The 13,120-nt window shown below is 35.6% G+C and overlaps 1 protein-coding gene across 1 annotated transcript in view; it reads left to right on the top strand.

The window, feature by feature from the left end:
• Positions 1-5,409: 5,409 nt before the first annotated feature.
• Positions 5,410-13,120, top strand: part of bmp6 (bone morphogenetic protein 6) — a 71,774-nt gene continuing 64,063 nt past the window's right edge. Inside the window, exon 1 of the mRNA XM_039666585.2 lies at positions 5,410-6,452. Coding sequence (XP_039522519.1) covers positions 6,077-6,452 — 376 coding nt within the window. The 5' untranslated portion in view covers positions 5,410-6,076. The remainder of the gene's footprint in view (positions 6,453-13,120) is intronic.

Below are 13,120 nucleotides of genomic sequence, written 5' to 3'. Positions count from 1 at the left end.
TTGGTTGACAACTGAAGCATGTTTTGTTGAAATGTTTTCAATATTGAATATATAAAGAAATTAATTGATAATAATCATAATCTGTAAGCCTATTTAATTCTTCATTTAACAAAGAATGCTTAAAGACAAATGCTGCCGAGTAACATCGTTTAGTAGGCTAACTGCAAGCCCTGAAAATGTTTTAATTTTATGATCATTTGGTTTAATTTATTACACTTATGTTTCAGTTAATAAATCTACTAACAAATTAAAATAACACAAAATAAAAGACAAGTAACCTATTGACATAGCCTTTCTAAATTATAGAAAAACTGGGCACACAGCCTAATGTTAAAGTGTGCCTTGCTTAAATTTGATGGAATAATATTTTTTTTTTCAGTATTGTGATTATGAATTCGTTTAACTGCAATGTTTAACTTGAATCTATCTGCGACCTCATCTCTCAATCAGCAGTGGCCAATTACGTCATACAGAGAATAAACGGACACTTAATAAACTCGCTAATACAGTTAATAAATTCGCTAATAAAAAGTTAAGCTTCAAGAACGGTAAAACACGTCAGCCAACAGCATGTAATGAGATTCGATATCGGATCGTTTGAAGCTCCATGAGGTTGAGGTTGATTCGTTACTCATAGAGCTACCGTTAGCATGCTGATGCAGCATCGTCTTATACGCTTGTACAGAATCATTGCTGTATCTCTTAGAAGGAAAGGTTCTATATAGAACCTTAAAAGGTTCTAAAGCGCTACGTATTTGGAACCCCCAAAATGCAATGCATGTGAATGATCACAAAATTCAATATATGTGGGTTTAAAAATGTAATTAATCAATATCAGACGAAGAGTTCCATTTCAGTTTTTATCCTCCAAAATCAGCATGATTAAAATGTGATATTAAGTTACTACAACAGTTTAATAAACTAAAATAAATAATTTAATTACATACTACAAAATGTTGCAGAATAATGTAATATATGAACGAATAATAGCTTTTAAAGAACCTTTGTGCCAAAAGGGTTCTTCTCATTATAGAACCTTTTTTAGCATTAAATATCCTTTGGAGTTGAGTAAAGAACCCTATGCTACATAAAACCCTTTTTTCTAAGAGTGTAGCCTGGATATATTTCCACTGCAGTGTTTTAAGTTTTCATTAATTATTCAATTTAATTTAAGCATTGTGATTATTAATTAATTTAACTACTGTACATTTCACTTGAATTAATCTGCTAGTGCTACCAGCTTTCAATCGCTCTGAATGAGCCGCGGTGCATTCAACGGACACTTTTTAAAGTTTGTGATTGTAGCGCCTCTTAGTGGCAAAAGGCAGCACTACCCAAATTTTACCACCGCGGCAGAATGGTGGCGGTAAAAGCCTTACTTTGGTTGTCTACCTACCTTACTGTAAATAATATAGATATTAATGTTAATTTTACAGCGAATCACATGTTAGACTCTATGATAAACAGTTTATTTGGTCCTGTCCAGCTCTGGGTTAAGATAAAGCCCGCTACGAATAATGGTTTGTTGACAACTGGAACAAGTTTCTAATTTGTAAATCATAAGAATGTGCATTTGTAAATTCATCTCAGATCAAGTTCCCCTTGGTGTATTTGATATTGCTAATCAAATGTATTAAAAATCATACTGAATAAAATTTGTGTGAAATTTGTGTGCTCTCCTGTGCAAAAATTCACTCTGGATGGGTGTTTACTAGCTAAAAATCAAAAGAGCCCACCCACAAGATCTATTAATATTCAGCCAGAACAACATTGTAAATGAGTTTGCATAGACATGTAACAGTTCACCTTCTCTGCTGCTCAAGCTGCACAATTTGATGCATATACAGTATAAACATAACACAATATCTCCAAAAGTTAAATACTTAGGGTTAGGAGTTTGTTCAAATTATAACCCAAGAGGAGTAGTAATACAATGCAAAGCATTGAATTGTTATTTATAATAAGATTCGAATTGTTAACATTAATGAATGCATTACTTTAGGTATCATGAACTAGCAATGAATGTTTTACAACATTTATAAATCTAGGTTAATTAATTTATTCATAATATGAATAATGCATATATTATATGCATTTTTGACATTTCAAGTTGTTTAAATTAATATGAGTTATTTTACAACATTAATTTAAAATAAGTTATATTGGTGATTAGCCCATATTGATAATGAACAATACAGTATTAATGCAGCAACATTTACCTAGATCAGTGGTTCTCAAACTATGCGACTCAAAGGCCCCCTATTGTTGTATAAAATGAATAAACCCAACCCGATCACACTAAATGCTTTTTTATAGCATGCATGCATTGTCTTGTAATTTATACGCGAAAGTGAGTTTTTACGTGCATTTGATACGCATTGGTTAGTTAGGGTAGGTTTAGGTGTGTTAGTTAGAATATTTGGAATTTTCCTGGGACCCCTGGTTCAAAACCACTAATTAATGATTCTGTAATAAACTGTTTGTGTTGTTGTTTCACTTGTACGTTTTTTTCAAATTATCTAAAGCTTTGGTTTAAATGACTGTTTGTATGTAAGGTTACAATATTAATCATCTTTACAGGGCTTAAATCAGCCAACTTGATTACGAGCCCTCAAAAATGTGTTCTTCGTTAAAACTTTTACATTTACTGCGGGCATAGAGGGTTTACATAACGCAGAATAAACAACACAGTATATATATATATATATATATATATATGTGTGTGTGTGTGTGTGGGGGGGTCTTTAAAGTGAGCCTTTGTCTAGACAGTATGATGACAGGAGTGTTAACTGACCCCACACAGAATCACGCACAGGTCATTCATTATGCTTCTGACAGCCGATTAGCGACTGACCCTTGAAGAATGGATGAGTTCTAACATGAATGCTGCACTTTTGCATTCCTTAATGTCTTTGACTCTCATCACTACTGTGATCGGATCCCCTGAAATAAATGATCATGTCAAGTCACTTACACCCTTTTATGTTAAAGTTATCATTACCATGAACAGAATAGGTGCAGTGACATGCTGTGCACACACATTGTCTAATGGCTGTGTGCGAGTGTGTGTTTTAACACTTTCAGCTACTGATAGAAATACATTTGCACAGGAATGCTCAGCTTTTATCTCTCTTATCTTGTCAGTCTCTGTTTTCTCTCACAGCTTAAAATTCTTTCTTTCTTAAAGGAATATTTCACCCATGAATGAAAATTCTATTATTATGTAGCGTGTTGCTCCAAAACTCTACAAAAAGCAAAAATCAAGGTTATGGTGAGGCAATCACCATAGGGAGACACCAAGGTAGAAAAAATATATGGAGGATTTTATAAAAGCACTGGCATTAACTCTTCTTTCATCATTCAGAGTTATTTTAGGGTTTTAGAATATATTTTAAAATGTAATGTAAACCAAATGAAAAAAAAAAATACTAAACTTTTTTTTTTTTTTTTTTTTTTTTTTTTTGCTGGGGAATCAGAAATGGCAAACAGTTTCTGTGATGGTTTGGGTTAGGAAATAAAATATTTGATTACATCAGTATAAAAAGCATTACGCCTATATGGAGGATATACCCATAAACCACAAGTGTTTAGGCTATGTATATATGTATGGTCCTGGTAAACCTTGCATTATGGGGAGAAAATATCCCCACAATAATGGCAATCTCCTAAATTCTTATCCTTTTGGGGACATTTTTGGTGTCCTAAAACCATGACATGGGTATTACAACATGGTTTTAGGACACTTCCTGCCCTCTTAAATCAAATTCCTTAAAAATCATACTAAATTATGTTTTATTTTTATTTTATTTTTATATATATTAATAAAATACCAAATGTTTTCTATGATTGGTAGGTTTAGAGGTACGGTTAGTGTAGGATATAATGTACAGTATAAAAACCCATAAAGTGTGTGTGTGAGTTTGAGTGATGGGCTACCAGTGATTGGACTGATGAAGGGAAGGGAAGGAAGGGGGTGGCTGGGATTGGTTTGCATCTCTGGTCTTTGATGCATGCTTTTCGGCTCCGTTAGATAAGATTAGCCACTTGGAGATAACAACACTCAGCCCTCTTATCGATCTGAATCTCACCAGACACAACATAGTGTGTGAATGTGTGTGTGTTTTTTGAAATCTGTCTTCATATCATAAACATGTAAGCTCTCTCTCTTATTATAGTAAGTTCAGTGAGTGTCTCATCTTTAAAGCGCTGCACCTGACCCTGACCACAATCTCTAGTTTGCTGTCTATCTGTCTGATGTCTGTAATCTTAAACATCAGAGAACTCCTTTAGAAATACCCGAGAAAGACAAGTGATCAAGATAAAACAATGCAGTCAATTCAGCGCCTTGTCAATTATCCATTGTGTTTTTGTATTATTATTATTTAGAAAAGCTATACTATATACTTTTACAACATATGTAGGCTACACGTGGTGGTATCACCAACAGCTGTAATATCCTATAGAAATACAATTGACTGATTGCCATATGATATAGATAGCACAGTTCTTAAAGGGATAGTTCACCCAAAAATGGAAATTCTGTCAAAGTATTTTTTTTTCCTACTATGGAAGTCAGTGGCTACTGTCAGCTGTCTGGTTACCAACATTCTTTAAAATATCTTCTTTTGTGTTCACCAGAAGAAAGAAACTATCTGTATGGATCTACTTAAGGGTGAATAAATGATGACATAATTTGCATTATGTGTGTACTGTCCTTTTACTTAAGGGTGAATAAATGATGACATAATTTGCATTATGTGTGTACTGTCCTTTTAAGTTAAAGTTAAGTTAAGGCACTTTAAAGAATATTATATTAAGACAAAAACAATCATGGTATATGTACAAAAAAACATGATGTTACCATGGTGCCATGTCCAAAAACATGGTAACCCCATTGCACTGCACTGTTTGGTGCTATTGTTTTTGTCAGTGCTGTAATTTTCTGTGTCGTTAGGGGTCACGCTTCGGCCATTAAATGGCTCGATTAACATTGCGCAAGTTATAAGATTTTGTAGTGACTTAACACTTATTGAAATAACTATTACTGCATCTATAAAATGTAATCACTTTGTGCTTTCGGTCCCATTATGCGCGACTAAACTAAAACATGAACACGAAACGCAACTGGTGCTCTTATAATGAACTGAGTTTTCTAGATATGGGTCTTGCACTGAGGAGAACTGGAGCGTTACGGCCGCGTCGCGTCGCTCGTATGCAGACTATAGACACCTGACATGAGAGCTGATATTGTCCTTTAAATGTAAAAGAAGACACGTAGACGTGTGCGTAGAGATGAGTTTGAGGATGTTAAAACTGTCTTGTAAAGCTCCACCTCTGGACGCGCGCACTGGGGCGGGCTCGAGACGCGTCTACCTGCTTCTGCCCCGTTATTTAAAAGCTTCTGAGACTGACGCGCTGTCCACTCTACAAACATAGGCTAGCCTACTCTGTGGGGATTAGCCTATGGTTAAATCAAAGAAATAAACGGAAAAGATATATATATATATATAATAAGAAAATACTGTCTTGGAAGTGACGGATAGTCTTTTCTTTATTCCTCGTTTTGAATAATAACTTTGAGGGGGCATACAGAAGTTTCCAGCTGTCTTCTGTCCGGAACGAAGTATCACGCCGAAGAATTGATGGAGATTTTGCGAATTGAAAAATTCCCTGGACAACTGCATCTGCTTTGCACGGGATAATACAGTTTTACCGAGACAGGTTACTGTTACGACCTGGTTTACAGCCTGATCATTCGAAAACCTATAGTCAATAACTTTTTTTTTATTATTTATTCTGTTGTTATCTATGTACTGGTGCTTTAAAGTACCCAGCACACTGACCTGAAGATCCTATAATGTAACATAAAGAAACTTTTAATCTCAAGGGGAACACACAGGCAAAATGGTTCTCAATAAGAAAAAGGTTCTTTTCTGAACAATTGAAGAACCCAAGGTCATATGGCGTGAAGCAGAGGAGAAGAGGACAGGACAGGACATTGTTTTCCAAGTGATTTTATATTTAGGAGTGATTACACCCTCATCATCATCATCATCTTCACAGACTGGATGTAAAGATGAAAAGCGTCTGGTTTGCTCTGCTGGGCTTCTTGTGGAGCTCATATTTGGCAGGTAGTTCTGTACTGAACGGCTCTGAGCTTCAGCCCAACTTTATACATCGGAGGTTACGGAATCAGGAGAAGAGAGAGATGCAGAAAGAGATTCTGTCCATACTGGGACTGAACCACAGACCCAGACCTCATCTGAACGGCGGCAAATATAATTCAGCACCCCTCTTCATGCTGGATCTGTACAACACCATGTCCACTGAAGAGAAAAGCGACGTGGATCAGTACAGATCACTGTTTACCACCACACGACCCGCTTTAGCTTCACTTCACGACACCGAGTTCCTGCACGACGCGGACATGGTCATGAGTTTTGTAAATTTGGGTAAGATGAACTTTTACATTTCCTATTTCACGCTTGTAGTCTATCTATTTTGTTAGAGATGATGCGCAAGGATACGGGTCGCACTACAAACCCAAACGGATTCTGTGCGCCAATGACATATTTACAGATTAATTTCCTCCACAAAGTAATTCAATAATGTATTTAAATAATAATGTTACCATCTAAATGACTTAAAGGTGTTTCAGGTCTTTCATGTAATATTTTAAAGTAGCACAAGCACCTCCCAAGCAAAAATTTCGAAAAAAAGGTTATATTTCAAATGATAGCTGGTGAAACATATTGATTATTAAATGAGCTACACTTATGGTTATTCTGCTTTAAGTGGATTAAATCCACTTAAAATTATCGTTGGTGTAGCCTATAAGTGTAATGATATTCAGATTTTAGGCATGTCTGGGACTAGTGAACTTATTTGTCTTTATTTTAAGCAGGACATCTATTTTTTAACATTTAAAGGCGGACAAACTTATTTTTGTGAAACATTTTGCTTGAACGTTCTTCTGCTGTTGTATTTGATATGTTACCTTTGCAATGACATTTACATATTTTTTTAATGTGAAATATGCACCTTTTGTGGCCATTGCCTATGTAAATATTTTGCTTGTAAATACATTGTATAAAAGAAACCTTTTAAGGAATCGTATAAAAAATACCTACTTAACAAATGTCTGTCTGTTTTCTGATGGACTGTATTGCCTTCAAAACCTTCACAAAAAAAAAAAGACTACTTAAAACTGAAAACCTTCAAATTTTCTAATCAGGCTTTCTCAATTTTCAAAGTTTGTCTTGACCAAGTTTTTATCTAGTTCATTTTATTATTCCACCTGGAGTGAACATTTAGATTTTGTTCAGTTTTAGGCTGGGGAATTTGTATCTATTATAACTACATGGAACGTTAATTAAAGTGCACATTGTATTGTCAATCACTTTGCTCATATACCACGGTAAGTGAAGTACCTTGGAGTATCATCATGTTCATTTGTACCAGATGCAGCCTAAGGTTTTTGAAGGATATCACCCTTCAACACTTTTTAACTGACCTCTATCAAGCTCACAGTGACCCTGAGCACAGTGTCAGACCACAAGTCTGTTTATGCTCAGGGATTCTGTGTGGTTTGCTTCAGTAAACACAGACCTCATTAATGGAGGGAGTATTCGCATCCAAGATTCACTTGTTTATGTGAACTTCCCTCGACAGGGGCCAGGAGTCGCCCAATTAAGTTAATTATAACAATAAAAAAAAAAAACTCTTCTGGCTCTACTCACTGGAACTATTGGCCAATTGTTGAATCAGTTGCCAGAGAGGCTTTTGTGCGAGTTGCGCCATTCTAGTTGTTGGTTGGGTTCATTTCAGAGGTCATTTCTCTCTGTTTTACAAGACAATAAAATGTTTTTCTTTCTTATCTATTAGCGGTATTCTTCAGTCAGTTGGACAATTGATTGGCACATGTGATTGACTGACATGTTGGGCAGATTTTTAGAAATAAGCAGAATACCACAACTTCTAACCACAGTGTGTTACCCGAGACTGGCTTGAAGTGGCTTTTCATATTTGCCGTGTGTCAGTGACTCGGTTAGTTATTGGATATTTTGCATTAGTATATTAATATGGTTTTGTTCTGGACTCATGCAACGTAAGTCATATTATTGTTTTGGGCGACTCATTCTTCTCTGGTCATTTACGGCTCCTGTCTAGAACACCTATGACTATAGTCTCAAATATAGCTGAAAAGGGAAGCATTGGTATATTTTTGGATACAGAAACTGACCAGTATTGCAACTCATCCAGAAATAGCCAGGCTTGTCAAAAACATTTGGATAGTCAATGTGAGTCATCTTATGACTGAAGAAATAATAGTACAAATTTCCTTTTTATGGTGTGGCTTTATGAGTTGTCAGGACTTCTGCCTCAAAGAGAAACTGTATGTTGTAAACCATTACATAAATATTCAACCCAAAAACATATACTGTCTCTCAAACCCAAATATGTCAGTTCTGTCTCAATGTATTCACCTTCATTCACTCACATAATTCTAAACCCAAATGACTGTTTTCTGTGAAGCTCAATGTTAGGCAGGATGTTTATACTCTTTTTTTACATACACTAAAAGCATACTATGACCATTCCCAAATATCTGAAGAAGAAAAAATAGCATCATAAACGTAGTCCATAAGACTCATGCGCTATATTGCTTTATGGCAACACATTCTCATCCGAAGACGTCATCTAACTGACGCTTTTGACCATACGTCAACATCCAACGTTTTAACGTCAGTTAGTTGATGATCCTAGGGCGTCATCCAACTGACGCTTTACCTTAGATGACGCGGGTAGGTTTAGGTCTGGGGTAGGGTTAGGATTAGCTGACTGATGTTAAAGGGTACCCTAAAACTTCGGATGTTGACGTATGGTCAAAAGCGTCAGTTATATGACGTCTTGGGATGAGAAAGGGCTGTTTATGGTGGTTTTCTGATGCTTTACAATAACTTTTTGTAAGGAACAGACTGAAAATGAAATTGTCATTCACTTTAAAGTTATTCCTCCAATGTAGCACTTAAAGGAGTAGTTTACTTTAAAAAAAACTTTTGCTGATAATTTACTCACTTCCATGTCATCCAAGATGTCCACATCTTTCTTTCTTCGGTCGAAAAGAATATAAGGTTTTTGATGAAAACATTCCAGGATTTTCTCCATATAATGGACTTCATTGGGAACCAAACGGTTCAAGGTCCAAAAGACAGTTTCAGTTCAGCTTCAAAGGGCTTTAAACAACACCAGACGATGAATCAGGGTCTTATCTAGGACCCTTCGAGTCACGTTTTGAAAAAAAATTTGTTCATTTTGAACAGGAGAGTCACGAACGCTCATCACAGAACAGAGCAAGGCGAGCATTTGTGCTTATAAAACTTAATCTTTTTATTTTTTTTAAATGACCGATCATTTCACTAGATAAGACGCTTATTCATCGTCTGGTGTCGTTTAAAGCCCTTTGAAGCTGCACTGAAACTCTCATTTGGACCTTGAACCGTTTGGTTCCCATTAAGGTCCATTATATGGAGAAAATCCTGGAATGTTTTCATCAAAAACATTAATTTCATTCATTTCTTTTCGACTGAAGAAAGAAAGACATGGACATCTTGGATGACATGGGGGTGAGTAAATTATCAGCAAAAGTTTTTTTTTTCTCTTACTTAAACTTGATTTGTTATTGTAAATGTAAGTATGCAATTTGAGAGCAGATGTTCACTGAAGTCAAACTTTGAGTTTGACAGTACTGCATTTGAGTGATCGTTATGACAGATTCAGGAGCATCCAATACTCTTGATGTCAATCCCAATTTTCCCAGGCCAGTTTTGCTGTTTACTGAAGGATAGAGGATACCCTAAGCTTTTCTTGGCACAGAGAATTTTGAGGAAACTCCCATCTCTTGTTTGCACTGGTAATATTGTGTGTTTGTCTTTTTTTTTCTTTCTGGATGAGAGGGATCTTCCAGTAATCCAGGGAAAATCCATGGGGGGAAAAGCATTTCTGTTTTCTCTCCTTTGGTCCATCATTGCTTTTTCCACCTGGATCTTTTGTGTTAACTCACATTTACTTCTATAACACATTTCAAACTCATTCTTTTCCAAGGCACACGTCTTAACTATATAGACAAGCTGTCATTTCCCCACTTAGCAAAGTCAACAGCCACCCAGGAGAGCACTGGAGAGTTTCGCTTTTGGCCTGTAAAGTAATAAAAGTGACCCACGCATAGAGTTTTGGGGGGTTTTCTTGAAGCTTAACAAGGTCTAATAATAATCCTTGCTTCTTATAACTGTGTGAATCCTGTATTTCACAATGCACTTTCATTTCACTCTTCCGCTCTTAATAACGTCAGTGTGCTGAGCTCCAAATCTGGGCTGAGCTGTTTGTTTTGCACCACAATGTTTCTAACCCCACATTTTATCACATAATTAGTTTGCCGGAATCAATCAATGAATTGTTTGATCTTGGCAGGTTATGGACTACATAGATGACCCCTTCTGAAAGACCGCCTGTGGCTCACTGACACAGGAGGGCTGTATCACTACTAGTCTGCATGCGGGCGTTAACATGGAAATTAAGTAAGGAATTTGAGTTATGCTTTAGCTCTGTAAAGAAGGAAAAGGATTTTCTCATGGGTGACTCAACAGACTGATAAGAACTGTTGAAAACACACAGCAAATGAGACTACTGGGCAGACACAAATCTGCACACTTTTTTGCACTGACTTTGAAGGGAAATTGGCAAGTCTGTGGGATAGATTCAGTGTGGCAATGTGTACCGCATTACTTTGTAATTTATTTATTTACTTACTTAATTACGTTAAATGGAACTGCACTTTCATTAGCACATTTACGTGCAGTAACTTATCTAAAACTTTCATCCAAAGTGACTCAAATGGTAGCTGAGAACGTTTTCAGTCATATAAGTCAATGTGAATTTGACAATGACCCATACTTTCTCAGTGCATGTACCTGGTCTTTATGTGCACAACTCTTTGGTGAATGTCATGCTACCCATCAAAATATGATAACTTGTTTTGCCATTTTATCACGCTGATGTAAGTTCAAGGGTTTTGTTTTTAAAATAAGTTTGTTATTTATTTGATGTGGTGGTGTGATGTCATGATTGACAGCTGTGATTGACAGGTTCTCTGAGCGAAGTAGTCACTGAAGCACAAACAGACTTTTTTTCGTGATCTGAGGAGGACTGAGGAGATTGGAGCTTTAAATTTAATATCTCAATTTCTATGATTAATTTAAAAAAATGCAGGAGTGTGTGCTTGCAATGGGCTCTATGCACGGCGTTATTTCCGGTGAAGGATTAAGGATGCTCGATAACTTCCGCCGATCATAGAGTCCAATGCAATACCGATAATTTATATTGAATTTTATACTCCATGGTTATACTAATGAAACGTTAGTCACAAAAACAGATAAAACAGACACCCCTCGTTGTGTTTATGCTTCTTTTTAAAATTATATTAGATAAACATAACTATATATAAAATTACATCTAAACGTATGTACGTTTCGTTTCAAAGACCGGAGGACAGTAAATATTGAAGACTCTGCCATAATCCCTTTTTCTCCGGTTTTCCTCCGCTTTAATCTACACAACCGGAAATGGACGAGCATCCTTACGTCAAATGCGGAACTTATGCGTGCATATAGCCCATTGATTCTGCGAGAGTAAGGGAGGGGCCTTGATTTTGCGGGTTTACTTCCTGTTCACGACTGCACAGGTCTGGTCCCGAGATTGCTACTGTGCAGACTCAAGTCCAAAGATATCAGGACACTGCAGGCTTCATTCTCACTAATGGAAGAGAGCGAAGGGGAGTCGTCCATCTTTTTTTACAGTCTATCTATGTGATTAAAACGATTCAGTCATAAAAACGATTCTAAACATAGAAGAAAAGGCAAAATATATTAAAATATAAAGAGATGGGATTTGTTTTATCAATTGTGCATTGAAAAGTCAAAGGTGAAATAAGTCATTACAGTACTTTACAGTAACTTTTAGAAAAACATGACATGATAAACATGGGAATGTCTATTGATAAAGTAAACAGAGTGTCTGTTGATTTCAGATTGACTTTAAGCAGTTTATTTATATATGCAAAGAAGGTTGTAGTTACAATACTTGTCTTTAAAGGTGTGTGGGGGGGGTGGGGGGTGGGTGGGTCAAACACTCAGTTCCTGTCAATCTCATGGTAAATATCATGGTAAATAGTACCTATATAAGGAACAATTGACGACAGGCCGTTGAATTATTAGAAAAATAATGCACACCCAAGGTGGTAATTATTTTTCGGATAATTCAATGGCCTGAAGTCAATTATTCCGCTTATACTACAGTATACCACACCTCAAAACATTGTTCAGATGATTAATATCAAGACATTTGTCAAGTTTTTGACATTAAAGCACTCTTGTATGTAGGACTAATTTCTTACGCATCTAATCCCATGCCTCCGTTGCAAGTAATTCCAAAACGTCATTTTAGAGGTAATAACGGAGGTTTGAGGCACTTATAGCAGACTAATGTAATGATGGGGGACACACTTACAATTCGCTGAAATATTCGAAGACCGAATGTTCCAATGACTGTAGCAGGTCTTACTAAACACCAACTGTGTGAACTTATGGTTCGTTCATGTCCCAGGTGAAAAGGAAATATATTTAAATTGTACTTATTTTGATATACTTAATGTATTTTAAGTATACCGTATTAAATATGTATTAAATGTGCTAAATTGAAACAACTTCAAGTATATTAAGTGTACTTTAATATGTATTTAAGTTCAATTTTAAGGTAATAGTAATATATTTTATTATACTAAATTGTGCTAAAATGGAACCATTTTAAGTACATTTAATGTAATATAATAGCACTTATTTAAAGTGTATTTTAATACACTTTAAATAGACTTTAGAAATACAGCATTAGTATATTTTTAGCTTCACATTAATGCGTTCTAAGTATATTTTAAATATAATTTCAGCTTATTAATAATGTATTAGTAGAACACTATAGGACCCACTATTAACATATTAAAAATATATTTTTCCAAAAACCATTTAATATAAAAATAATATATTTTAATGTATTGAAAATACAGTTA

Source organism: Pimephales promelas, chromosome 22 (assembly GCF_988280905.1).
Source record: "Pimephales promelas chromosome 22, fPimPro1.hap1.1, whole genome shotgun sequence".
NCBI classification, from domain to species: Eukaryota; Metazoa; Chordata; class Actinopteri; order Cypriniformes; family Leuciscidae; genus Pimephales; species Pimephales promelas.
This window is presented reverse-complemented; position numbering and strand designations above follow the sequence as displayed.